The sequence below is a fragment of the Numida meleagris genome, chromosome 9 (assembly GCF_002078875.1).
Source record: "Numida meleagris isolate 19003 breed g44 Domestic line chromosome 9, NumMel1.0, whole genome shotgun sequence".
NCBI classification, from domain to species: Eukaryota; Metazoa; Chordata; class Aves; order Galliformes; family Numididae; genus Numida; species Numida meleagris.
In genome coordinates this window covers 6,689,103-6,716,482 of record NC_034417.1, presented here as the reverse complement: position 1 = coordinate 6,716,482, position 27,380 = coordinate 6,689,103, and the positions used below count along the sequence as shown (strand labels likewise).

At 37.9% G+C, this 27,380-nt stretch overlaps 1 protein-coding gene across 7 annotated transcripts in view; it reads left to right on the top strand.

Moving 5' to 3' along the window:
• The window catches only part of LOC110403539 (myocardial zonula adherens protein-like), a 76,104-nt gene that overhangs the window by 30,559 nt on the left and 18,165 nt on the right, over positions 1 to 27,380 (top strand). For all 7 annotated transcript variants that reach the window (XM_021406854.1, XM_021406851.1, XM_021406848.1 and 4 more), the window contains 8 exons: positions 5,112 to 5,270; positions 7,803 to 7,895; positions 10,192 to 10,305; positions 11,164 to 11,316; positions 13,329 to 13,454; positions 14,305 to 14,433; positions 16,645 to 16,730; positions 18,881 to 18,986. In XM_021406854.1, the coding sequence (XP_021262529.1) occupies positions 5,112 to 5,270; positions 7,803 to 7,895; positions 10,192 to 10,305; positions 11,164 to 11,316; positions 13,329 to 13,454; positions 14,305 to 14,433; positions 16,645 to 16,730; positions 18,881 to 18,986 (966 nt within the window). The remainder of the gene's footprint in view (positions 1 to 5,111; positions 5,271 to 7,802; positions 7,896 to 10,191; positions 10,306 to 11,163; positions 11,317 to 13,328; positions 13,455 to 14,304; positions 14,434 to 16,644; positions 16,731 to 18,880; positions 18,987 to 27,380) is intronic.

Genomic DNA, 27,380 nt, shown 5'->3' with positions numbered 1-27,380 from the left:
GAGCTTGTTTTTATCCATCAGTCAGTCCCCAGTCCCTTTCTTCACTGTCGTGGCTAAATTTGGAAGTGTCATTGGAAGCTGCAGCTAGATATTTGAGGGCAGAATGTTGAGATACATACAGAGAGATTTTTTTTTTCCTTTCAGCAAGTGAACAAGAGAATGAAAATGAGATAACGCTTTATACATTTGTCTTACTTCGCTGCTTCTGTAGCTTTCAGTAGAGTTTAAACAGCATTTAGTCTTAACCTTTAACTGATACTTTGGCTTTGTATATCCTCTAACTCTATAATTTGTATTTTTTAATTAATCACATCCTAGAGTTGAAATCCTTTTTGCTTCCTGAGCAGAAATACAAAAGCAGAGTAAACATTTTCCCCCCAGCAAAAATGGAGGCTGTAAAGAAGCCAGAAGGGGAATTTTCTCCAGTATGTGGTGCAGAGAATCAGGAGAAACTCGTGTCAGGCCTGGATCAAGGAATGCAAGGAGTGCAATGAATATGAGGCTGTTGTGTACTTTCAGCCTAGGACAGTGCCTATTTTCTCTGCTGATCTATGGCTGCCAGCCCACTCCCACCAGCATAGCAGGAGTTGTGACATAACAAATGTGGTTCACCTGCTACAGGTGGCTGATGTTACTGTTTCTTAGCCTCTCCAGCACTAATTCCTTTTTTTTTTTTATGTACTATTTAAGCAACTCATTATTAAAACCAGCACTAGAATGAAGACCCCAGAAATAATTCCACTGACTTCTGCTAACTAAAGTATTTTTCTTATCTTACTTTCTTAGTGTATAAACAATGGCATTACGGAAAGAGTTTTATTTGATTAGATGTGGCACCTAATTTCTACAATATTTCAAAGAGCTTACAAGTAGGAATGTGTTAAGTGATATTTCTTATTTAGTGTCATGAGTTTAAGAGCACTCGTGTCTATGTCTTACTATATTTTCCACATTTTAATACTATTTATATACGAAACATCCCTAAATATAATGTGAGTTTCATAGACTATAGGGGAATATGAAGAAATATAGCTGCCTTTTGAAAGACCAGATAACTTTGCTTGGTGACCTCAATATTATAAATTTGCCATTCTACTGGACAGGAAATATGCAATCTAAGTAACAATGTGAATCTTTTTGTTTTTTATATAAATACTGAGCATAAAAGACAACTGGCTATTTCAGAATTCTCTGAAATGTGGCAACTGAGAAAAAGATAAAGCCTCACATAACTGATTTGGTTGTAGATTAAAAGAAGAGCTGTTAGATAGTGCTGGTAAACAGAAGATCACAATTCAGCAAAATTTCAAGGCCATATGTGTAGTAATTCTGAAATTGTGCTAATCATTATATCAGATGCTCCTTTTCCTCAAAATAAGATACCGCTTTTACTACCAACCTTTTGACAAAGCATGAAACGTGTTTATTTGACTTTTGTTTAAAAAATTGATGGAAATGGATTCAGAGGTAAGTCATTCCTTAGTGTTATTTACATAATGCTGATAAAACCACGGGCAGTATGAAAAGCAGCTCACGAATCATGTTTAAAAATGAGTTTGTTTTTATACTGGCTTCAGATGTTGCTTGTGCTACTTATTTGGACAGACATAAACAGGATGCATGGCAATTATTAAGACTTTTGCAACCTTGGGGTGTTGGCTTGTGTGTTAAATATTTATTGATTAAGTAAATAGTCTGCTTTTCTTTAGGGTATGTTGTGTGTGATCACACCAACTGCAACGACTGTTGCTACATCTTAGATGAAGCATGTTCCTGGAAGCTGCCTTCGTGTACATCAACATGATGTGTTGTTGTAGTTAACTTGAGTTGTCATGTAACTGACTATAGCCACAAAGAAATATTCATGAGCTTCTTGAGATTAGTCAGCCTTTTCAGAGAAGGGGTTTCAAGAAAATTTTGTGGTGACAAATTGCACTTGGGAAAGGTGTTGTTCCAGTGCTAGCAAGTGGCAGCTGGGAAGTAAAAAAAAAAAGATATAGATTTGGCTGATATTTTGACCTTAAACACAATGGTTAACTAATTTAAAGAAACCTTCCAGCTTCACCTGCTCTTGTGGTTAATTTTACAGTGTGTACTTATTCTGTTATCATCACTGAGATGCCTCAGAGTGGAGAGAGGGTGAGAATCTTGTCAGAAAATTGAATTATGAGAGTGGATATATATGGGAGACAGAGGAAAACAATGAGAAGTAAAAGCAAGATCCTATATTGTAAGTAGCACATGGCAGAACTGGAACTCTCAACAGATGATGGAGATTCTTTTAATCTTCTGAAAGAGAAGTGACAAAGAAATCTTGGGAGGCTTGTGTAAATATAGATGTGAGACAAATGTATCATCATTGCTGGAGAAGTGTGACCAGTCTGGCTTTGTGCATACTTATGATGCTCATTATGTGCCTATTATGATGTAAATTTAAATCTGTTCATCTGTGAAATATTTAAGTGTCATGGGTGATTGATTCTCTTGCTGCAAACCTAGTGGTCTGAGTCTCTCTGCCTTTGCTAGAGAAAATAGAGAGACAAGTCTTTTCAAGCATTCCTTAGAAATGTGTTTGTAATGTTCTAAAAATAAGGAACTTGATCATAATCTTCATACAGAATTCCACAAACAGAACTTTAAACAATTCTGCTTATGTTTCAGAGGCACAAAGAATCTTAGTAGTTGTGAGTATTCAGCTGTTCACCTCATAAAATATGAATTAGAGTGGGTAAAGGTTATGGATTTATGAATTCAATGTCTGAGGCCTTATTAACCTCTAAACAATCAAAGTGATTATTCATCTTGTTATCTGGAAGATGGAAACTTGTATTTAATCCCTTCATCCAGATGCAGGGGAGGAGCTGAAATGAAACTACCAAAGAAACTGTACAACCCTGGAAGTAAACAGATACAGAAGTTTTGAGTCATATCCCCATCTAGTTCCTGTATTTATTCTCAGACAATCAGGTGTAGGATTTTTGTGTGTATGCATGTAAAGAGAAGGGAAAAACAAACCATAATTGTGTAACTGTTGGTTATCAGGATATGAAGCCTTGCATATAGTGTTTTCAACATGCATAATAATATCTGTTATAGGTAGGGCTAGTCGACCAGTATTTTTCTTTTAAGTGGTTTTAGGTGTTTCTAAACAGTTACTTCTAGCTTTGTTCTTTGCCTGTAACTGTCTTTATCAGGTGTCTGCTCCAGGATTGCTCACCTCTCAGCCCTGGGTGCGCAGAGCTTCAGCAAAATGATTAAGCCAGTAATGATACAGTAAAGGCATTTCAATGTTGAGGAAATCAGCCAATGCCATGCAGGAGGAACACAACTTTATTTTATTCTGTATTATGTACAACAGATTTCCATTTTTACGCATTACTTTTAATACAAATAGATTATCCTGTTCATTTTCACTCTATCCAAAGAAACATTTATTCTTAAGTTGTCACTGTAGTTGTGTTAGTTTGGCTGCTAAAACCAGAAAGAGCTATTGCATTAGACTACAGATACTACCTTCACCCTGTCATAGTAAGAACTGGAGACTTGCTGGGATACAGTTGCATATGGATATGAAATAGTAAGTTTCATCTCTTTCTGCCTCTGTTTGGTATCAAGGGAAGTATTTAGATGCTGTTTAGACAACTAATTTACTAAAGAGTCTCAAAAGTCTGTGGGTTTCCATACCATGTCATTACTGAATGACAAAACAAACTCAGATATATTCAAAAGCAAATGTAAATATTCTCATATCTATCCATGTCCTGGTAAATTCAGTGTGTGAAAGGAAGTTCAGTGAAATTTCCTCCGTTTGATTTGTCCCTATCACTGGCTTTTAAAAGAAAGACAATGCACAAAAATATGGAGTAACAGCTGTTTTTTGTTTTTTTTTTCAAGACTGTATCTTTTTACCCTTATGTTCACAAATAATTGTTCCTTTTAGGTTCTCAGTTTGCAGATATTCAAAGTTAGATAGGATCACATTTTTTTTCTCATTTTAAAAGCCATAACGTGGACATCTGTCTGAGCTAGTTGTTTAAATTCTTTGTAATCAAGAATATAAATTAGTACTTCTGGAGTCTGATTCACTTCAGATAATTGCTGCAGAAGTACATTTCTCTGGGTTTATCAGAAGAGAGGCCTGGCAAGTAGTCAGTGTGGGTGGCTACATCTGACCTTGCAGATATTTATATATTGAGGGAAATGATTCCTACTGTTTGCATGAATATTTTTCTTATGAGGCATATTGATGAGATGATTAAGTGGAGTCTTTTGCAAAGTGCACCTTAAAATGAGACGTAAGTTTATTACAAATACGTTTCTACAAATTTCTGCAGATCTCTAAAATATCAGCTTTAAAACTCCCACTTTACTTACCTATCAAGACCTGTGCTTGAAGTTCTGTCCTCCTATAATAGTTCGTAACACTGAAACACTCACATGAACGCTGTTTCCTAGTATCTCTTTGGCTCTTATAACATCAGTTCTACACATTCTATAAGATAATTACAGACTGAAATGGATGTTTGACTGTTTTGGAGGTGTTTAGCCTAAAATGCAAACTAAAATTATAGATTGTTTATCTACAAGATAAAATGGTATTCTCTGAACTCTCTTTAAGAGCTTTGAAGTTTCAGGTTCATTTTCTTCTGAGAACTGTCTAAATATTTAGATTAAACTTGTGAATTTTGATGTTTTGCGCAGCATGGACTTTGCAGGGGGAAGGAGGGAGGAATTTTTGTGTTTGCAAGAATTTAAAAGGAAACTGTAAGAGCCAACAGTCCTCTGGAAGAATGCAGAAAAATGTCATATAATCCAGAAGAACTTTCTCTCTCACATGTCCCTCCCCTTACAATAATCCCATCTGTTGCTCTTGACTGTACATACACCATTTCCATTAAAGCTAGTGAAAAATAGACATCTATACTGATTATAAACTGATCGATGATCATCCCAAAATACAAAGGTTGACAATTTGGCCCCTAAACATTTGAAATCTAGTGTTCTTAAGTACAGCTGTGCTTTCACTATAGTTGCTTGTCCTATGTTACTGTATTTAATTTTTAAATTATTCTAGAACTTGCTTGAAAAATAAATTATGATTTGTTTTTAAGGATCTCTACCACGTACCAAATGGCATGTCTCCAGGGAAGCTCTCTCATGGAATGGTGTATGGCGTTGTGCACCGGACTGACAACAACCATAAGAGAGAAATGGTGGTTTATGGCTGGTCAGCAGATCAGCTGAAAGAGGAGATGAATTACATTAAAGAAGTGAGTTATGCTTTCACCTTCAGAATTTGTCAGATATCCCTTCCATATATTTCTGTAGAGCTGTGAATGTACGTGGGATGACTGATGTCACACCAAATAACGCCAAATTTGAATAGAGAACCCACTCTGAATCTAATGGTTTGCCTTGCTGTTGCTTGACTTGAAAAAAACTTAAGTACCTAGAAGCTACGTGGCTGAAGCTCACAGCCTCTGTGCCAGATGATACTCCATAATGCTTGGTGACTGAGGGGGGGGGATACAGCTGCACAAGCAAGCTGCCTAACAGATCTTGAGGTTCCTGTCTTGAAGCCTTCGTAATTTCAAATGCTATACAGGATAAACTTTGTAAGCAGACACCTGAAAGGATGAACTCTCTCTTATCTTCTGCTTCCCCCTCCTCCATCACAGTTTTGAAAAGGCTCCTAAATTAGGTGATACAGTAAAATCACTTGGGTATGTTTTGGGGCAGCCTTAAAATAGTCGGCCTAATAAGATGACTTTGTACTACTTTCTTTGTGCATGCTCATTTAGCGTAATTGGCAGAAACTCTTCTGAAAGAAAAAAATGAATTTCTGATGCTGCTCATTTTTGTGCTTGAGACTCACCATCTCTTTGCCTGTCAGTCCTTGTCTCTCAGGCTTTGGCAATAACCTGCTAATTAGACCAGAGTGAATAATTTGACCTCTTTCTATCCTCCTTTGCCACCTAGGAAGCTATTGGTCAATGGTTATAATCTTACAATGATTCAAGTGCAGGAGAACTGTGTTGATATAAAAGGCAGGAACACTGAGTCAAGCCAGCTGTCTAAGAGACTGTAATTATGTGTGCTCTTAGCATCTGCCTGGTCTCCAGCTATCAGGACTAGTTTTTCTCCTTTACTACTCACAGATTTCAAGCTCCCTGTGTTTAACACTCTCCAGTACCTGCACTCACCATATAGGGTTTGTTGCTACTTCTGTGCAGGCAAGGAATGCGAGATGATTCTGCTGCTGTTTTCCTTCCTGTGTAGTTTATCTGCAGTGCTATCAGGGAATGGATGAATTGGCACACAGCACAATGCAGCTCTTAGGCTGCACTGCTTCTGGTACCTGATTCAGGTTGCTTGAACTGGGACCATCTCCCTGCTCTTCTCTGTTGGCTTGTGGCACAGTAGGAAACGTCAGGCCAGACTGACAGCATGTCTTGCACTGGGTTCCGGGTACCAATTCTTTTAGAAAAAATGGGTAAGAGCTGTGAAGAGGTGTAGGCTGTGACATGCTAGTTGTGAACTTTGCCCTGCCAGATAAGTTTCATTTTTAAAAGCAGAGCCCTCAGCTTGTGCCACATATATGCTGACTTAGCCCAGAAATGGAAGGCCAGATTCTGAACTGCTGATGTTTTTCTTTCCTGTACTGAACTCAAACTTGCACCTTGCAAGTGTGTGTGTGGGCAGGTGCATGTGTGTGAGTAGAGACAGGGTGAGGAGTGCTTCCTTCAGAAGTGCAGGAGTCAGCTTCCTTCTGTGTTTCTCATCCTAAAGGAAACATGCAGTCTGGGTTAGGCTTGTGCCCACTCCTTGTGTAGGTGTGGTGGCCAGTGTCCTTTTTGGGACTGGATATACTGCAGAGCTCCCAGAAACTTCCCCCTTTTAATACTTTCCCCTTGTTCCTTCCCAAGCCCCGCTTCAGTTATGCAGCTGCAAGGTAAGCTGACTGCCCTAGATTATCTGCAACCGGTCTGTGTTCAGCTGAGGGGAGGGGAAGAAAAAGAATTTGAACTACGTAGCTGGAAGATAGACTATAGGCAAACATTGAATGAGTGTTTACAATGTGTGCTCTTGAGAAAATTGGTTCTTTGCATGTTTCTCAATGGCATGCAAACCCAAGCTGGCTTCTGACATACTTTTTTTTTTTCTTTTTTTCCTTTCTTTTTCTTTTCTTTTCTTTTTTTTTTTTTTTTAGAAAGGCAAGGTATAATTTACATCCACAGTTATTAAATAGAATCAGATTGGGTACTCTATTCTTCAGATTTGAAATTACATTGGTAAATTTATGCTAATACATTGTTTAGCTAAAGATGAGCCTAAAAGCCCAAATTCAGTGAAGCTAAAGGGTTTATTTTCAAAGGACACTCAGTGAAAACTTAATTAAACACTTTAATAGAATGAACGTATATTAAATCCACATGTGGATGCTTTTCTTAGAAAGAAAACGTATGCTCAAGTTAATTTTAATTCTATTAGTAAACAAAATAGGTTAGTGTTCTGGATAATTTAATTGAAATTTGTTATTTAAATTATTAATTTACTGGTGTTTAAGTGTACAGAGAATTTTACAATTACTCAGATTTTTGTTTAGATCATCCCTATGCGGACAGCACTTAAGACTTAAGTTCTTGTCTTAAGAGTAAACTGCTGTTGACAAAAAGTTTGATTAATGATGGACAATACTAAAAGTAATGATAAAGAATACAGAAAAAGAATACTGTGTCCCGGTATAAACAGTGTCATCAATAAGTCTGATTGATAAAGGCATGTGATTTTTCTAACACCAGGTGAGAGCAACTCTGGAAAAAGTAAGAAAGAAAATGTATGGGGAGTATGATGAAATGAAACGAAAAATACAGCAGCTTACGAATGAACTGAAAGTAAGTATGCATTCACTTGCAGGGAAAGCATATGACAATAACTGTCCCTGTACGGTCTATTTACCTTTTCCCTCCAGGAAGGTAAAGTAGGACAGGGATGCTTTTGTGTATGGAATTAGTTGCCTGGTTATTGGAAATGAAAGATAATCTTGATAGCATTGTCTGGGTGCATGTTCATTCTAGACAATCTGGGAGTTATTGGACATTTTTGTAGCAGTAAGCTGCCAGGTGAAATGAAAAAATATTGATTATATAATTAGGAGTAACCTGTGCAGCTTAAAGTTGTAGTTTCAACAGACTGCTCTGTTTTACTGACTGTAATGTTTAAATATGATAATAAAAGAAGTAGCAGTATTCTTTAGTGCAAGACAGTCCTAAAATGACTTACCTTGTGGTTCTTAATGGAACATTTTGGTGGTCATTTGATGAACTCTCTTTGTGCTTTTTCAGTAAGAGCTGCTGCAGTCTGTAAAAATACCATTCGTCTTAATCTGCTGAGTCCTTTGGTCCAAAAAATCACTGACACCTGGCTGTGGATTTCATATTCAGTATTGTTATTCACAGCTTTGGTTCAGAGGAAGCTTTGGTAATCAAATATATTCTAACTTCAAGGATCTGGGACTCTGACTTGTGCCTTTCTTACCTTCTCATTTGGAGACTGTCAGTTCCCTGTGTGCTGTATTTATACATAAAGATTGGAACACAGAACAAAATTCTGTGTCAAGTAGTATAAAAAGAAAAAAATAAAATAAAAAAAATCACCCCAACTTGAGAGGAGGGAGGAAATAACTGAATTTTTGTGAAATGAATTAAATAGTCTTCATGATATTGACAATACGCAGCCCCCATCCAGTACCATGTGGGCAAACGCTGGCGCAGATCCAGCTTTGTCTTCTTTGTGGCTGATCCTTACTGAATAGCAATGATGATATCCTACACTCCAGGTCTTTCACTTGACCAGTTGAGATCCTGCTTGAGTCTGAGAATCTCTTTTAATAGTTTCTGACCACCTCTGACAGAATCTCTAATTCTGAAGCAAATAAACATTTTATGAAAGATTCCTTCTGAAATGAATGGCACACTGAGACATCCCCCCTCACACACACACACTTTCTTAATAATTGAGAGTGCCTGAAAAAAGCACAGGTGTTCTTCAATCTAATAACATATGCTTTTTAAAATTTGTTTCTGTTTGTTTGTTTGTTTTCTACATGACTGCCACCTTCCATGCTGTTTGAGGATCCTGTTAAAAATCCTTTCTATACTCTTAGCTTCAGCTTTGAATCACTATGCTTTTATTTCCCATCAATTTCCAGGACTGCTTTTTGTTCATTAAGTTAGTTTGAAGTTTGTACTTCAAATACTCTACCTTGGGCAGTAAGTTTCTTCTCACAAGAATTTTTAATTTATCCAAAGCATTTCTTTTTTCATTTGTTTTTAACTGAGCACACATTTGCATAGGATTAACAGTAACTACATGGCTTCTGCTTCCTGGGCTGACCTAATCTATATATAACTTTGTTGCTAAACACTAATTGATCTTCATATTGATCACTGGTGCTCTTACGCTGTAACAAGAAATACGTCTGTCTGGTCCATCGCATAATCCAAGTTGGGCTGGCTTCCATTAGTAACGATTTTCTTCTTTATTACTGAATGGCTCCTGATCATTTACACAGCTTGGGTTTCTGTCGCCTCTTAAATGGTGTCATTTTAGGCTTTTATTCCCTCAAGTTTTTAAGCATACATGTGCGTGTATGTGTGTGCACAACAAAAGAAGACAGATTTTTGTACAACATAGCTCTCTGCTGACTTCTCCTGCCTGCTTCGTATTGCTTCATCCTTTGGTCCTCTTGATGTTGCTTCTTTACGTACTCAGTCACTTCCTTCTTAATTAAGGCTATTCTACCATTCACACAAACTTTTCTAGATTTCTTCATTTCTTGCATTCTTCTGATTTTCACCAGCAGCCCACCCACTCTGTGTATATAAGCTTTCTGAATAGACATCTGTCAAATGTCCTCTTGTCCTTTCAGAAAAGAGTAGATTTTGCGCTGATTACAGTTCAGCGGCAGACATAGACACTTTCACTTTATTTCTGTTAGCATATTTGAATTATATATATTTTGCTTGTTTGCTTTTGAGGTACAAGGATGTGGTTTGGGGCCTATATATTTTAAGCATCCTAGTACTGTGAAAATTAGCCACGGGATCTATCTATTCTGTAGGTCCCTTTGATAGAATAGGTAAACTTGATCATTATTCTATATAAAACTTCTTTTTTTTTCCTGCTCAGGTGACAAATGCTCATCAGGAATCCTTAGAGAATCATGTGCGAGTGCAGGCTGCAGCCTTAGATAGCTTTAGTGAAATGAACAGCTCCTTGACATCAGCATCAATAGACTTGCAGGTACATTTTAACAGCTGTTTCACAGCTGACAACTTCCTTTTCTGACATGGATTTAAAAGCGTATGTTAAACATGAATAACAAAAATAGTTTCTAACACTGAACAAACCCATAAAGTATTGTCTTGGATATCTGAGGCAGCTAATTTGTGAAACTAAGGAAAAAATACAGCAACTGTTTTGTAACAAATATTAAATATTACAATCAAGACATACTGATCTGCTGCAGACTAATGCCACTAGTCATGTCTCTACAAAATATCTTAAGGTGAAAATATGATTTGTTCTGTGTTGTGCAAAAGAGAACACCTCCTGGCTTTCCTACCTTTACTATTTAATAGAAATCGAAGTGGCATGTGTGGATGCTAAACACCTGTGAGGTTTTACATACCCGTGAAATTTTGGGGGAGGGAGAAGGTGGGAATGTATTTTCTGTTTTAAAGGTTTCTAAATTCCCATTTATCTAAACCTAACAGCTTAATATTCCTGTTTTCTTGTATGTCATGGTTTTTCTCACTTTAATGTGTTTTATATGTATGGCCTTTGGACAGAAGAAAGGAAGATTACTGGGAGTAGCATTTGTACTGAAATGTATCCATCCATATTCCTTCCTCTTTTTGTAGAGTTCCAGGACTTGATTTCAATGAGTATGTTCCTCATGGAAACACCTTCTAGCAAGCCAAATACAACAAAAACTAGAATTTTAAATGTTAAAACTTGCAAAATTGTTCACACTACATTGACAAATCGGGATTCCCTTAAATGTGTTTTTTTTTTTTTTTCTGTTCCATACTCTCTTGACTGTGTTAGCTCACTGATTTATTTGTGAATCTTAATATGTGTTTTGCCTCTTTGTTTCAGAAAACTCTGGTGGATGTTACTTTGGAGAACACTGATATAAGGGAACAAATAAGGAATTTAAAACACACACATGAGCAATCTATGGAAAAGCTGAGAGAGAAGCAAAAACAACTGGAAACAGCACAAATTGAAAATCAGTTACTGAAATTAAAGGTGCAGTGTATAAACTCCCTTGAAAATATTGCACAGTAAGAGCATTAGGAGTATATTAAACGAATTCCTTGGCTCTATTTGTAAAGGATTATTCATCCATCATGCCTTTCTCATTCCCTAGAGCTATTGTATTCCTGTGAACTGATTCTGTTTTGATAGCAAAGAATCTCAGCTGGCAACAGTCAGTCTCCTCATAACATGGGATTACTATCCAGGCATGCTGGCAGGTGGAAGTTCAAACTGTTAGGTAGTAATTAATGTCCACTGATGTTAGTAAAGGGATTTTATAACTTTGCACAGTGCCATAAAAATGTCTTGATGTTGAGCTTCTTTATATGGTATTGTCTAATTTTTAATAGGTAATCTCCTAAATTTTATGACCAAACAGTCAGCTGATACGTACTGTAACAGCAAGTTTTTTGGGAAAACAATTAAGCTATTTCTTTCAGAGAAATACAGAGGAATAAATGCAAAGTATAGTTTTATATGGCAGAAAGCTTGACCATTTTCTTCCCTCATCTCCTTGCCTGCCAAAAGCGTTCCTTTAATCTCCTTTAAATGAAAGAAAAGCACCTCTTCTGTAAACCTTTTTCCCTCTGGTTTACTCATGTCTAATTTATTCAGAGAAGATGTTTCTTTTTGGCTCTCTAGTGACCTGCATTTATTCTTAATGATGAATGGTTAAAAGAGAAATCACTAACATCAGTTTATTTCAACTTACAATTCATTTTCTAGTTTCCTTTCATAATGAAACTTTTCAGGCTATAAAAGTAGACCCTCTCAAAAAGTACAGATTACTACCTCTGTCTCTGTATCTGTCTGGGTGAGGTGCCCAGGGGGAAAACTGCAGTACAAGTGGAACCCTTCAGAGCTTAGTCCCTTTGCAAGGGATGAAATATGCTGTTGTCATCCTACAGGGCAGTAGGACACTTGTTCCTACCATGCAAGATAAACACAAGGGTTTAATAAACCCTTCAGTCCTTGAAGTGAAGAAGAAAAAAACAAAACACAAAAACCCCACACAAACAAGCCCTTGTAATCAGAACCAGGTATTTTGTGGTTGTGTGATCAGCAGGGATCACTTCATTCTTCTCCCAGATGACAGTGTATTCTCTTCTCCCTGCTGTACCTCCCCCAGCATTTTAGTATAACCTTCTCTGATGTATAGCGTCTCTAGTAAGAGAACTAAGTCCTGGATGATCTGTTCTACTTTGCTTTTATTGCAGTTTACATAGTAAATGAGTTTAAGCTGTGAATGTCCTATCTAGTGTTTAATCACTGAGGGTGTGTTTCAGTGTTTTGTACCACCCTAAGGAGGAAATCCTGTCTCTGAATTGCCATTCTTGCCCTCTTCCGTGTTGCAGTAGTAGAGTTGCTCGTCCTATGGTTAAAAATTAACCCTCTCCAACCCCTGGGTCTATTAAATTTCAGCCTGGCTTGTTCTCTAACTTTTCTCCATGTTCATGCCATTTCTTGTGTTTGCACAAAGAGCAGTACATGAAAAAGCAAGAGAGGAGTGAGAGTGCAGCTGTGTCTTCTCATTAACAGCACATACTTAGGTTCAGCTTAAGGTAATCACTGCTTTAAGAGTTCTTGGTCATCTAGAAATAGGAGCTAAATCTATTCTCTCTAATCTACACTTCCATAAAATGACAGGAGACTGTAACTTTTCCATGGGAAAACAAACCAAATGACTTGGAAACTGTTATGGAAGGGCTCAGTAAAGAGTCATGACCTGATCCTGGAGAAGCAATGACTGGTTAAATTCAGGCACCATGAAACTTGATGAAATGGAAACTTCAACAAATTTGAATGAGTTCTGCATTGGCAGAGTGTTGTAAATGATCTTGACACAAATGAAAATCTGCTTCAATTATGTCAAATTTATAGCAAGATGGAGCTGAAATTCAAGGTGTTAGTTTCATGTCATGCGAATTTCATTTCTCCTGCAGACATCTGTGCTCTTTTGACTGATGGGTCAACAGTGACTTTCATCCTTTGCCCTGTTGTAGGTAGAATCATCACAAGAAGCCAATGCTGAAGTCATGAGAGAGATGACGAGAAAACTGTATAGTCAATATGAGGAAAAAATGAGAGAAGAGGAGCAGAAACATAAAGCTGAGAAGGAAATCCTCCTAGTATGTATATTTGGTCTGTAAAAGTGCTGCTCTGCTTGAGTGTCATTTCTCAGTCACCTAATAGTCCAGAGTGTGCATACGCTTCCTTCTTTGTGACTAGTCGAGCCACCATTACCAAGTTTTTGAAGCTATTGGGTTTGTAGGGCTGAGAAAAAAGTGTGTTCAAACACAGTAGCAGTAATGATAATGTAGGCTTCAAAATTTGAAATCACGTGTTTTGGCTTTTTTTTTTTTTTTTTTTTTTTTACTTCCGATCCTCTTTCAAAAAGACAAAAAAATACTTTTGTCCAATTTTAGTGATATTTTAAAAAGGGGAGGGAGGGAAAATATCACTGGGCACGAGTTAGACAGTAACTCTTCCTGTCTCCTTGTCTCAGTCCACCCACAATGAAAACCTTTTTTTGAATAGTTTGTCATGTTCTTCCACCTGCTAAAGACAGATGACTTAGAATGAAGGTAGATTCCCTAGACTGTTTCTATTCCTATTGTTTTATGTGTGAGGAAAGTACACAGCTGAATAGGGTAAAAGCTGTCAGTTGGGATAGCATAGATTCTCATGCTGTTACTTCATTGCATACTCAGAAGGGAGAACAGATATCTAAGAAATGGTTAAGTGTTTTTCTCACACTTTCATAATGATACTTCACAATACCTCTGTGCTTCAGAATGCCTCAGATGTTTTGTTCTATATGCATTTAGGATCACAACGCTTCCAGATTTCTAGGCAAGTGTAGTGAAAAGCTTTGCGCTTTGCTTATGAACTGCTGTCCTGGTTCTACGGCCTAAGAATAGTTTTATTTCTCATTAATGTACTGTATGTTGTTGTGACTATAAATGTTCTTACATGAAGGAGGAAACCAATCGGCTTCTGAAGGCTATTGAGGAGTCAAATAAGAAGATGCAGATTACAGAAACAACTATACAGGAGAAAGACCAGAGAATTGGCGAGCTGGATCGGTTGATTGAACGCATGGAAGAGGTATGAGAGTTAGTTGCTTGTCATATTTAAAGGCAATGCAGAAGTACCTGAAGGGAATTTTACTTATTTATTTTGTAGTTGCCTGTTGCTCAGTACCCTACTCAGTGATTTACCATTTCTGTTATTGCATCCATATAAATAAATGCACCTGGACTATCAAGGAGACACTGTGACTAAGTGATTCTTCTGCTTTTCTGATGATTACAGTCAGAGCTGCTTTATGTAGTAAACCATCATTTTAAAGAATGACTTTAAAAAAAACTGTTTTGTCTTCCTCCAGCGTACACGGTTTCCTGAGCCTAATGAATTAATCATAAATGACCCAAAAGCTCATAGAAATGTTGTTGGTAGGTCCACTAAAATGTACTCTAGTTAGTTGTAGACTTTGTTATTAAACTATTTATAGTTCTAATTGGAATTGCATCTCCAAATTTCTCTTCATTTGAATGCAATGCTAAACCAAAGGCTTCAAACTAAAAGGTTTTGAATTTTCTTTGTGGATACGTAGCAGCCACTTCATTTTTCCATGTAGATTTCTAACTCATTTCAATAGTGGCTCAGAATATTTTGGGAAGTGCAGAAAAAATTGCATAAAATTCTTTTCAATCTAAAATCTAGCATTCTCCTTTTGTGACAGTATTAAAAAAGGATTTCTCCCTCTAGCTCAATAATCCCTACTAAAATGTAGTTGAGAACTGTTTCTTTGACGATTGCCTTTTAAGTCTCTGAAAGCAGAAATGCTTTGAGACGTTTATCTCTTGCTACACTGGCAGCGCTGCTATAAAACTAGTTTCAGCAGTTCTTGTATTGTTTCTTTTTATTCTCCACCCTTCCTACTTCTCTCTTACAGATTTTGCTCCAGGACAAAATCTACAGTAGTATTCAGATGATTATTATTCTAATGTATTATTATGCCTTTGAGTATTGCAATACCTTTTCCTGCCTGGTATTTTTTATCTGAATCACATTTGTTGGACTTTCTGATATATCTGAAACTGCTTTAAATATTCTCAGTCTCTAGCAGTTACAGTGAAATTTCTTCTTCATTTTCTAGTATCATTCTCTGAACTAAGAATGAACGTTATTGTTTAATCCTTAGACTGTATAGTGTCACGCTAAAAAGGATAAGAGCAACCCTTCAAAACGCCTCTGGTACTCTAGGATATACTTTGGTGTCTCTCATTTAATTAAATGGCAGGCATCTCAGCAGCATCTCATCTTTAGAGATCTGCATCTTGCTATCTAGAATACAGAAGCAGAGAATGTAGTGGGAAATTCTAGTAACTAAAGAGAATGTAATCTTCTCTCTTTACAAGTGAAATGTTTTTTCACCAACTTCAGTATAGACTTCAGTAGAGTAAATATTTGCTACTGCTGAGGAATATATTTTTAATAGCCAGTCTTGTTGGCTTAACTGGCTAGTCTGATGTGCATTTAAACTGAACATCTTTTGTCTAACGCTTATAAGTCTTATTAGTAGAATTAAAGATTACTCTGAGGAATCATGTCAGCTTAACAGGCCACTTTAGCAGCTCCATTAACTTCATCTGGGCTTCAGCCTATTGCTTGTAAGTATTATGTGATGAATAAAGGGTTGTAATACCATTCTTACAGTATAGATGAGTTTCTTTCCTTTAGTTATTTAATTTGCTCTCATCTACTTGATATTTGCAGAGTAAAACTGAACGCCTCTGTTAAATTCCCATTAAATTGGATAGCAGATTCCTCTGTTAATTTGTGTTCATTCAGTTCCCAAGTTCTCACATATCTTCACAAGCACTTTGTGGATGCCTGAAAAAGGACGTTTTTGGAGGGGAGAAATAGAGCAATAGCTTTTATCTCTGCCTTGAGCTGAGAAATCTTTTTGGAAGGATAACATGGAAAATATGACAGTTATGTAGGTAAAGATTGTGATGATTCATCTCTTCACTCAAATATGTCAGTTTCAAGTATCACTGTACGTTTTCAAATGTGTAATTGAAAAGCCTGATCTTATTTCAGTGGATAGCTGGAATTTGATTTTATGATTTCATTCTGTGGTCCTCAGATATAGGAAATGCATGAATCCTCTGTAACAGCTGTAAATTTGTTTAATTACTTTCTATTTTCATTTCACAAATGGTCTTTTGAATTGCAATGAAATATGCTTAGTGAAGTATTTACATTTTGACATATGGAGAACTGAAGGATGCTATCACATTTCTTGCTTAGGAACGCCACCAGCTGCAAAAACAACTGGAACTAAATGAAATACAAATATCTGGAGCAAAATCTGAAGACAACTCTGACAGTGAGAGGTGAGATATGTCTTGTCTGTGGAATTGTATTGCTAGATAACTGCTTATAATGAACCTGAGGAAGTGCGGGATGAGTCCAGATGAGTGGACGATGAGGTGGGTTGAGAACTGGCTGACTGGCAGAGCTCAGAGGGTTGTGATCGGTGGCACGGAGTCCAGTTGGAGGCCTGTATTTAGCAGTATTCCTCAGGAGTCGGTGCTGGGTCTGGTCTTGTTCAGCATCTTCATCAATGACCTTGATGAGGGGATAATGTTCACCTTCAGCAAGTTTGCTGATGATATGAAGCTGGGAGGAATGGCTGATACACCAGAAGGCTGTGCGGCCATTCAGCGAGACCTGGACAGGATGGAGAGTTGGGCAGAGAGGAACCAGATGAGGTTTAACAAAAGCAAGTGTAGAGTCTTGCACCTAGGGAGGAATAACGGCATGCGCCAGTACAGGTTGGGGGATGACCTATTGGAGAGGAGCTCTGCAAAGAGGGACTTGGGTGTCCTGGTGGACAACAGGTTGGCCATGAGCCAGCAGTGTGCCCTGGTGGCCAAGAAGGCCAATGGGATCCTGGAGTGCATTTAAAAGAGTGTGGCCAGCAGGTCAAGGGAGGTGATCCTCCTCCTCTATTCTGCCGTGGTGAGGCCTCACTTGGAGTATTGTGTCCAGTTCTGGGCTCCCGAGTACAAAAAAAGACAGGGATCTCCTGGAAAGAGTCCAGCAGAGGGCCACAAAGATGATAAATGGCCTGGAGCACCTGTGTTATGAGGAAAGGCTGAGCGACCTGGGTCTGTTCAACCTTGAGAGAAGAAGACTCAGAGGGGATCTGATTAATGTTTGTAAATATCTAAGGTGCGGGAGGAAAAGGGATGAGGCCAGACTCTTTCCAGTGGTGCATGGCGATAGGACAAGGGGAAATGGCCACAAACTGAAGCATAGGAAGTTCTGCACAGATGTGCATAAAAACTTCTTCACAGTGAGGGTGACGGAGCACTGGAACAGGCTGCCCAGAGAGGTTGTGGATTCTCCTTCTCTGGAGACATTCAAGACCCACCTGGACACCGAGCTGTGCAACCTGGTCTAGGGAGCCTGCTTTGGCAGGGGGTTTGGACTCGATGATCTCTGAGGTCCCTTCCAGCCCCTACAATTCTGTGATTCTGTGAAGCCTTTTATGGAGGGGAAACAGCATACAATTCAGACATTCAGTAGAATCGTGTCATACAGTTTGCCATCTGGTGATTTTCCTTAAAATGGTTGCTCTGTTTGCAGCTTCAGCAGTTTCTTCTGCTGTGCACAGACTAAGATTAAAAAATTCTTTTTGTCTTTGATTCCTCTCCTCCACTTCTCAAATCTTGTCCAGTCCTGAACTGAGAAGTACAGAAGTTTATTTTGCAAATAATAAATTGCTCTTTAAGAATTTGAAGAACTGTATATTCAGATAAAAATGGAGGAGGTCATGGTCAACATGCCAACAGTATCTTAAATATTCCTTCCTGTTTCAGCTTTTGGTAGGAGTTTGAAGGATGTTCTATTTCTGTGCTAAATGGCTTTGAAGAAAAACAGAATCTCTCTACAGAGCCATAGATACAAACTTAAAGGATCCACAGCAACTCTTGCTGACTGTTGATGACTTATTTCTACTCCAGTTAGCTTTCTACTACTGTTGGCAACTATGCCAAATCCTCGATTCACAGCTGCCCAGTAGTAGGAGAGCACTTAAAAGGACAGCTGCAGATGTGCTTCCATGGATTCTATTTAGTTTATATTTCCAAAAGGTTTGCAGGTAGTAATAAGCCAGGATAAATGTCTTTCAGGTGATAAAGATCAAGTTGTGTAAATGCCTTTTACTTCAAGGAAAAACAGATGCCTCAAGAAGATGAGCTTTATTGTGTTGTTTAATTATCAGCACTTTGGGCTCTGAGTAAGCGTGCCAGAATGTCAGAGAAAGGTGAGTTAACTTGGGTGGAGACAGCTACTTTGACTAGAAGACTACCATTAAAATGTACTTTAGACAAATAAAATTCACATCTGCCAGTGGAATTTGACTTGCCTGCCTCTGGACCTGATCTTGATTTGTGGTGAGATTGTGGCAGTTTGTTCTTGTTTTGCTTGTGCTGCATACCTTCTTACTTATACGTTTAATTCTTCCATCTTTTGCTAGGTCACAGCATTTGGAGGAGGTAGCAGCTAGTCTAAGGGAGAGAATAAAGCATCTGGATGATATGGTCCACTGCCAACAGAAGAAAGTTAAGCACATGGTTGAGGAGGTGAGATCTAGTAAAACAATGCATTTTGAGTCTTCTGGGAGCACCGATTCTTCTTAGTACATAATCCAGAGAGCTGTGTTCTGTGTGCAGTTTCCTTATGCCACCTTAGTTACAAATGCAGTGGAAGACGAGTTAAACATCTGGAACTAGTGAAGCAGAAAGGCACAATAAAAGCAGTTTAATCTGGCTTTGGGTTATATACTTTAGGATGACTTTAATTCTGGAACTCTTTGTGCCAGTCCATGAAATAAACATACCATACACAACTTAATTTGAAGCATTCAGATCAGATAAGGGTCTTCTGCCTATATGCAAGTAGAAGGCAGACAGACAGTAACATTATGCTAAGCCTTGCTACTTAACAGAGTAGAGCCATTCATGAAATATCTTTTTTTTGTCTTTGGACATCACATGTCCACAAAATCAAATGTTTCAAAACTATTCTAATCTAAGGCATTCACAATGTGCTGTTAGATGTTATCTGACTAGACATGGAGTTCTTTTATCAAGGTGGTACTATATATACCTCTATCTATGTAATATTTGCCAATATCTTTCTTGGTTTATATGTTGGTTACAAGATTCTGATGGAGTTCTGATACATGATCAGATGTGTGATGCTAAGAGATCCTGTTTTACATGCAGTGAGTAGAAAAGAAGTGGGATGGAAAATTGTTTCTAGTTCAGCTTGCCATTTTAATTATTCTCAAGCACCAGAGCAAGTGGTCATTATACCACAGTATTCTATTAAGGAAAATATCTCTAATCTAGCAATCTATCTACTTAAAGCATTACTGGAACAATTATTATCCTGGAGTCTATTTAAAACCTCAGTAAGGCAACCATCATATTATTAAATTGTTTGTTTTTCTTCTAATCAGAAATACTGAAGAACTTGACACTGTGATATATGTGGCAATCCAGATGATTCTAGCAATACTGCATTACTCTACTCCTAAGTATATTCTAAACTACTCAGTGTAACCAGACCTCTAGTGGGCTGTATTGGTATAACAGATATTTTCAATTCTATTGTGTGTTTTGGCATAAATTTAAATAAAACTTGGGCCAATAATTGTTATATCATGAATGCCAGTTTTAATTGATGAGTTTAGCATTCTGAATCCTTGTAACATGTATTTACTGGCATGTTCATCTGCACAGAAAGCTCTTCAAGATCTTTTGGTCATCCTATTTAAAGAGCAGAATGTTAGATGACTAACTCACTACTTAGTTGTCAAATATATCTACTTTATCCGATGCCTGACTACTCGCTTTTCAAAATCGGTTAAATCATCCTTTATTGCTATGTAGTCACAGAGAATATATTTTTACTCTCTCCTTTATTTCTTGTATGTTTTAGTTTTTCTTTTAATACAGTTTACTTGAGAGCTGCATGAATGCTTGCAACAGTATTGTGATTAGAGAACTAAGTAAAGATTTTTGTAGCAGATATTTCATCAGGTCAGATGGTGCCAAATAAAGTAGGCACTTAGCGTTTTTAATTTGGTGCTGTCTGTGGTGTGTGTTTGTACTGTGTTTCAGTAAATGTCTACCATACTTCTGGCATGCTGCTTTAATTAAAGGCTTAAAAATAGCAGCTGTTACTGGGTGCAGAGAGTTGTAGTTGTCCACCATCAGGAAGATAAGCACTGCAAATGTGTGTGCACTTTGAAAAACAGAGCTTCCCCTGCATGTAGTATTTTTTATACTTTTGAGTTTACTTCTTAAAAGGTAGGATCTTGAAAGAAAATGCTGTCTGAAGAGACATTTTTGGAGGTCAGTTTAAACTAGTGAGCAGTAGCACTAAGACATATTTTCTAGGTTAAATAGCACAGTTACAAAATCTCTGCTATTTGAGTCCTAGAAAATGTGTTCATCAGAGTACATTTGGACACATATCTTGTCTACATTAAATTTAATGTAATGCAAAATGTAGTGGCTAGCAAGATCCAGAAAAATGTCACAAAAATCTGCCATCTATCTTGTTATTGAAGTACTTTAATGTCTGGTATCTATAAAACAAGAAGGTTAATGAGAATGTTATAACAATCAATAACTTGCAGTTAAATAATATAATTAAGAAATAATGACCTAAGAGCTGGGGAGTCATGCTTTCTGAAACACTTCATTTTTTTGATGCATAGGAACAGACTGAGCGCAGGCTAACCTGGGAAACCCAGAACAGAAATGGAAAGAAAGAAAATGGTCAAAATTATCAGCAGTATTTTTCTTAGAAGCTGAAAAAAAAAGGATACTCTATGAACTAGGCAAGAAAAGTGGCTAAGTACTTGCTTGACTGCAGGATGAGCACATCTCTTAGTAATCAGTTTTTTAGTATTGATCTTGGTATATTCAGGTGTAGCTCTGAAATGTAAATGGAGATTTATTCTTTCAGTGTAAACTACAGTGGATTTGTGCTGTTAGCATCTCCAATTTAGACAAAGTGCAGCTACAGAAAGGAACACCATTTCAAAGGGGTGCTGAGCAAACAAAATATGCTGCCTCAAATTCATGCAGAGAACTGTCAGAATTGAAAAAGTACTGAGACAAATCTGATGGCTGAGAAATCACAAAATAGATCCCTATTCAGTCCTTTTTAGGGAGAGATGATGGACCAAGTGCAACTGATAAATGGGAGGGTTTCTGTAAGAGAAGAGCAAGCAGTCTGAGGAGAGTGAAAAAAAGGTTTATAGTGGAGTTTTTAGATGCAACAGGCAGCTCTAACCCCTTCACTGCTGCTCTGATGGCATGTAAAATGTGTTAGAAGGCTGTGGTCAGTCCTAATCTGGGCACGCAGGAAAGAAGACACTGAGAGAGAAGCATCAATTGTAGTAGGCATGAAAGAAAAGATTATTCAGGTCTTCATTTCCAAAGGACCCATCATGCTAGTACTGAATGCAGTAGTTATGCAACCTGCCTTTGGTGGAACTGAGCCCAGGCAGAGGACAGTCATGGTTCAGTGTACTTCTGCTCCTTAGCCAAGAAATCATTTGCTTTTGATTTTTCTCTCTGAAAGTAAATCTTTCCATCTCAGACATTAGTAGAAACCTCTTCAATTTGACCTAGACAGACCAGTCATAAATTAAGCAGGAGCATGGAAAACAACTTTGAGAAGAAAACAGAAGAGAGAAAAAAGTAACAAAAACACAACGCTAACATCCCTCACACAACTGTTTTTCAGCCTCATAGGGATCCTCTGCTGTGAGAACCAAGATCAGAGCCCATTAGAGCAAGAGCTGACCTGAAAGTTATCCAGCATTGGCTTGAAGCCTTGTGTTCTCATTGGACAGAAACTGCAAAAGATTTAAGGCTGATGGGGTTTTCCCTGTGTTGAACTTGTTTGTTAAATAAATGTTTGTTCCCAGCTTAGTGCAGATTTTAGGTGGAATGCTGGCAGCTGAAAGTGCAAGACTTGCATTTGGCAGGTGTGCAGAAACCCAGCCCCTATCTCTTCCTATTTGTATTTATGGCTGGGCAGAGAGAGGCTTTCAAAGGCACCCCAAGAAAAAGCCAGTTCTATCAGAGGCAGAATTTGCAGGGCGAGTCTCAGTATGAAAGTTGGAAGGATGCACACTTTAGACCCTTCCACTAAGGAGTCTTCAGTGCAGAGACTATTCTGGGCAGGCAGATGCAGGTACAGGGGCACTGTGGGAAAGCAAGGGAAGGTGCAAGGTTCTTTTTTAAGGGCAGAAACAATCCTGTGAGAGAGGTGAAAGCTTGCTCTTTTCAGTTATCTGTTCTATACGGTCAGTCAGTTTATCCAGTCTGTGCCAGTGTAGGAAATGGGAAGCAGTTTAGTTTAAGATAATAAAGCTAAAAATCTTCAAATGTGAAATTTAAATAAGCAACAAAAGCATTTATTGACATTATCTCCATTTCAAACGTGGTGAGATTAGGAGATCTTTTTATTTGATACCTGTGCAAGTGAAATTGAAATGGATTGCAGTTTCATGCCACAGAAAGCATACTTTATGTGTAATATTATTTCATTGTTAAGAAAAGAAGAGGGAAGAAAATAAGTATTTACATTTGTAAGCAATGTGAATGGGTCGATGCAGATATAGGGAGCTGTTCTGAAGGGGACTGAAAAGAGAAAAGGATATTTGATTCCATGGCACAAAATTATCTTCGGAACTCAGATTTCACATGGAATTCCCTAACTACTGAATTGAACTGTCTCTAGGTCATGGCCCATGAGCTGTTCTCCAGCTTTAGTCTCAGATTCGTTGGATAATAAAAGGTGACCAAACACCAGAGAGAAGCTGTATCCTGTTCTGTTGTGGAAGATACTTGCATGAAAGAACAAAATACTAATGAGCAAATGTTGCACAAATGGAGAATAAAGAAGAAATTTTCCCACTAAAGACTTAATAACCAGCTGAAAACTTCTCTGTCAAGATATTCCAACTCCAGGCAAACTGAAAAATAGCCCAGCTTTAATACAGAAGTACAGTTTTAATTTTAGATCAAGTAGAAGAAGCCACACGGAAGGATGAGAGGATGAGAAGATGGAATTATCAGCCACAGAAAGCTGCCAAATTATTATTAACCAAAATCTGCTTTATAAAGTGCATATATTAAAACCAAAAAAACAAAGCCAAAAGGCAAAAAAAAAAAAAAAAGGCACAACAACAAATGCAGAAAGAAAGCCACCTTGGGAGCCTGGAAGAAGAAGACATATGGCAGAACATAAGTTATACCCCCTCCCTGTCCCGCTTTGTTCATGAGTTTGGCGTGTCTCGGTGGACTTGAGCAATGCAATACATTGCTTATCTACTGGCTAAAGTAGAACCACAACTGTGCTTTGGTGAGAGTGTTTATACATGCATGCCATCAATGCTTTCAGTTAGGAATTGCCTGGCCAAGTCATTCATTAGGAGACCTATACATTACTAAGGTAGTTCCTAAATAGTTGGGTTGAAGTGTTAGACAAGGTGTGGGTGTTTATAGTCCATTAGAGCATCTTGGCCCTGTGGCCCTACTTTAGCAATAGATGCACATTAAAGACTGCTGTGATGTGTGCATTCAGCTGACTAATTGAGGACAATGCAATAATTTAGATCAATCAGTTGTTGCTTCTTCTTTACATAAAATACGAGTTTTTAAATTGCAAGAAGTATTGAGGGGTCACACAGTATAATTAAGGAGGATTTTTTTTTTAAAGGTGCTCATTCCTATTTGTTGTATTGTGTTCCTTGAACAAAATTTCAACACTAGCCTCTGATAAATACTACTTAAGTTCCAGTGAAATTTTGGAATCTTGAGTAAAATCTTGCTTTCCTTGTATAGCAACTGCCTCTGAGAGTTCAGGCTGACGTTGCACTGTCTTGTCTGTCTTGTTTTATATAATATAAGATGTGTTTGTCCTGTATTTAGTTATATTTATGACCAGTTTGTTAATGTCTCTGTATCAGTGTTACAGATGCCAAATCAATTAATAGTAGATGAATAAGGAAAATACTCTATACTTGAATAATATCTAATGCTTAATTGTATTAGCACTGTCATATTCTGATAAATATTTTAAACTGATTGGCAATATAAAGTGGTAAATGTTGAATTTACCTAACAGCTGGATCTGTTCTAATTCGCTGCATATTTCAAGCCTCCAGAACTGTGACTAAGCACGCAGAATAAAATCAGGTTTGCTATTTTAGACTTTATCAATGTTCTGTGATTGAGCAGTTGAATTCTCTCTTACAATACTTTATCCCTTAGTTGCTTCATAATTCTGTTGATTTCCTTTCTAATAACACTACTTACTTCTCCAGAATTTCCTTTTAAGTCTCTTGAATCTTGTCTTGACTGTTCTTAGATGTTCTATCCATGAAATCAATTGAATGTTGTTGGCTTGTACATCTAGCTTTCCATCCTTACTGAAGCAAAGTTGGTTGATGGAGCAAGAGAAATTCAGACGTGTTGTACGTCCCAGAAAGTATTTACACAGAAGCATGACAAATTCATCTGGTATTTGAGGAGACATACTGAATACCCCGTAGGGTGCTATAGTGAGAAATAAATATATCTTCTTTGATAGGTTGGACAGCAAGAATTGACTTTTCTGGGTTACTGTCTGGAATTTGGGGGAGTTTAGGCAAGGTGACCTTGAAGTTTTAGAAGGAGGAGAATATATAGAGGTTGTAACAGCAGTAGGACTATGCAAAGAGTGGGGGGAGCTTGGAAAAAAGTGCTGTGGCGATATTAATTCTTGGCTATTTAGATAAATTCAGCAACATTCACGTTGCCTATGGGGCCTTAATGTGCTGATTCAGATCACTGTAAATTGCAGAGGATATGTGCAATGCAAGCTGTATACCTAACACAATCTGCATGGATTTTTGTGGATCTGGCCATGTCTGAGAGATATCAGGTGCCCTTCTTTCCTGTGCCAAGTGTGGGGGAATTGAAGTGGGGTGGGCAAAGGGATTGCTGAAAAGCACATAGTGCCTCTCAGTCCTTGGAAGACCTGGTAAGTTACAATGCTGTCACTCGGGTCTTGTTGCTGTTCCCTTTCCAACTTATGGAACAGTCAGCAGTCTCCCGACATGAGAAGGAAAGGCAGGAGCAATAAATGCAGTGGAGTAGGTTTGCTGAGAGAGAATGAAGTGAAAGATCAAAGGCTGATGGTGTGTCCCAGGATTGCTAAATTCATAATTATACTGTTAGGACAATTGTCTCCAAAGGAATGGTTGAGTTGTTAATACAAATTATGTTGTTAAGGAAATTTTGTTTGATTGCTTACTGGGAGTGTGAAGAAATACTGGTGGAGAATTGGAGGGAAAAGAATGGCTAGTGAATCTAGCAATGCCAGGCAGGGAAGAATTGAGTGCTAGGGAAAAGTCTGAGCATTTGTAGACAAGGCTGGAAGGAGAGAGGCTGAAGGATATACTTCTGTAGTGCTTGTAGAAAATGATGGAGAAATCCGAGAGGGTAGTTCTGCAAAATCCAGATTTGGGAGCAAGTTGCTGAGTTGGCAGTGAGGTGAAATGCTAAGTCTGCAGACACAGCAAGGATGAGGTGGATTATAGGCTTTGGGTAAAGAAAACATAGGAAGATCTTGGTGATATTTTTGGACTGGAGTCAGTCCAGCAATGAGTCAGTCCAAGGAAGTTCAGAGTCTTTGACTTGTACTAATTTGTTTCTAACACTATGCTGCCCTGGCCACCACTTGGGCCCTTAGTTCAATGTTGTGTTTGAACTATCCTGCTTCAGCTTTACTTGTCCTTACCTTACATTCAGCCAAAAGTCAAAATCTACTGCTCTGTCATCTGTTAGTTTTTCTCTCACTTTACGCCACTCCTTGGATCAAAGACCCTCTCAAGACTTGGTTTTGTGCAATATACATTGATGGTGCTGTACGCATTATTATCTCAGTTTAGTTTGCTATAACTTACATTTTTTTTTATTGAAAACAAAACAAAATACCATTAGGTAGCAAGACATTAATATTATTTTTGAAGAACTTTTACCCAATATCAGCATTATGAGCCACTGTTCTTGTTACATTCCTCTCTCGAAGGAAACTATCGCTCTTTTACTTTATTTAAATTAACTGAATTAAGACTTTATTTAATACAGTAACATATTAATATAATCCTCCAAACTTATTCCTGTTTTTCTGTAAGTGAATGTCCATTTTGAAGGGTAATCAAATCTGGCTTGTTCACTCTTGGTCATCCCTACACTAATGGCAGAAGACGATGTGTGCTCATATTTTTATCCACTAAATAAACTTTTGTAGTAGACTTCTCTGGTGGGATGTGTCATCCATGTCAAGCCTGAGGGTAGGCTTAAAGGTGTATCAAAACTTTGTTGGAAGTTGTTTTAGCCTTTGGTCAGCAGTAGTGCTGAGACAACTAGTGCTAGGGGCATGCACCATGCCTGTATGTAGAAGGGGTGCCCTGCAGTGTTCTTGCCTGCATTCCTTCTGCAGTGGCCTCGCAGGGTTGCTCTGCTGCATCTGGGGAGGAGGCTGCAGTACTGCTGATTTCCTGGCCCTGAAATAGCCCCTCCAATCTTAACAACTGCTGGATTTATTTTTACAAAATGCATTTGATTTGTATAGCTGCCTTGGACTGATTTTGTAATGTTATGAAGATCCACCAAAAGGTTTTATATAAACTACTTAATTTACAGCCTTATCATATCTGTAATCTGCATAGTCTAATCGCTCCGTTCTCTTTTACTGCTAGAATATGATTGTTTGCATGTGATAATGTAGCACAGTGTTGGCTCTTCTCCATATGTTAGAAAGAGAAGGCATATTTTAAAATTCTGGCATAGTTCTTTAGAAGGCAAAGTAGGTTGATATAGTGGGTTCTGACTGACGTTATGTAAATATGTCAAAAGGAGGCAGGGAGTTCTGATGGCTATTGTCCATTCTGCCAGTCC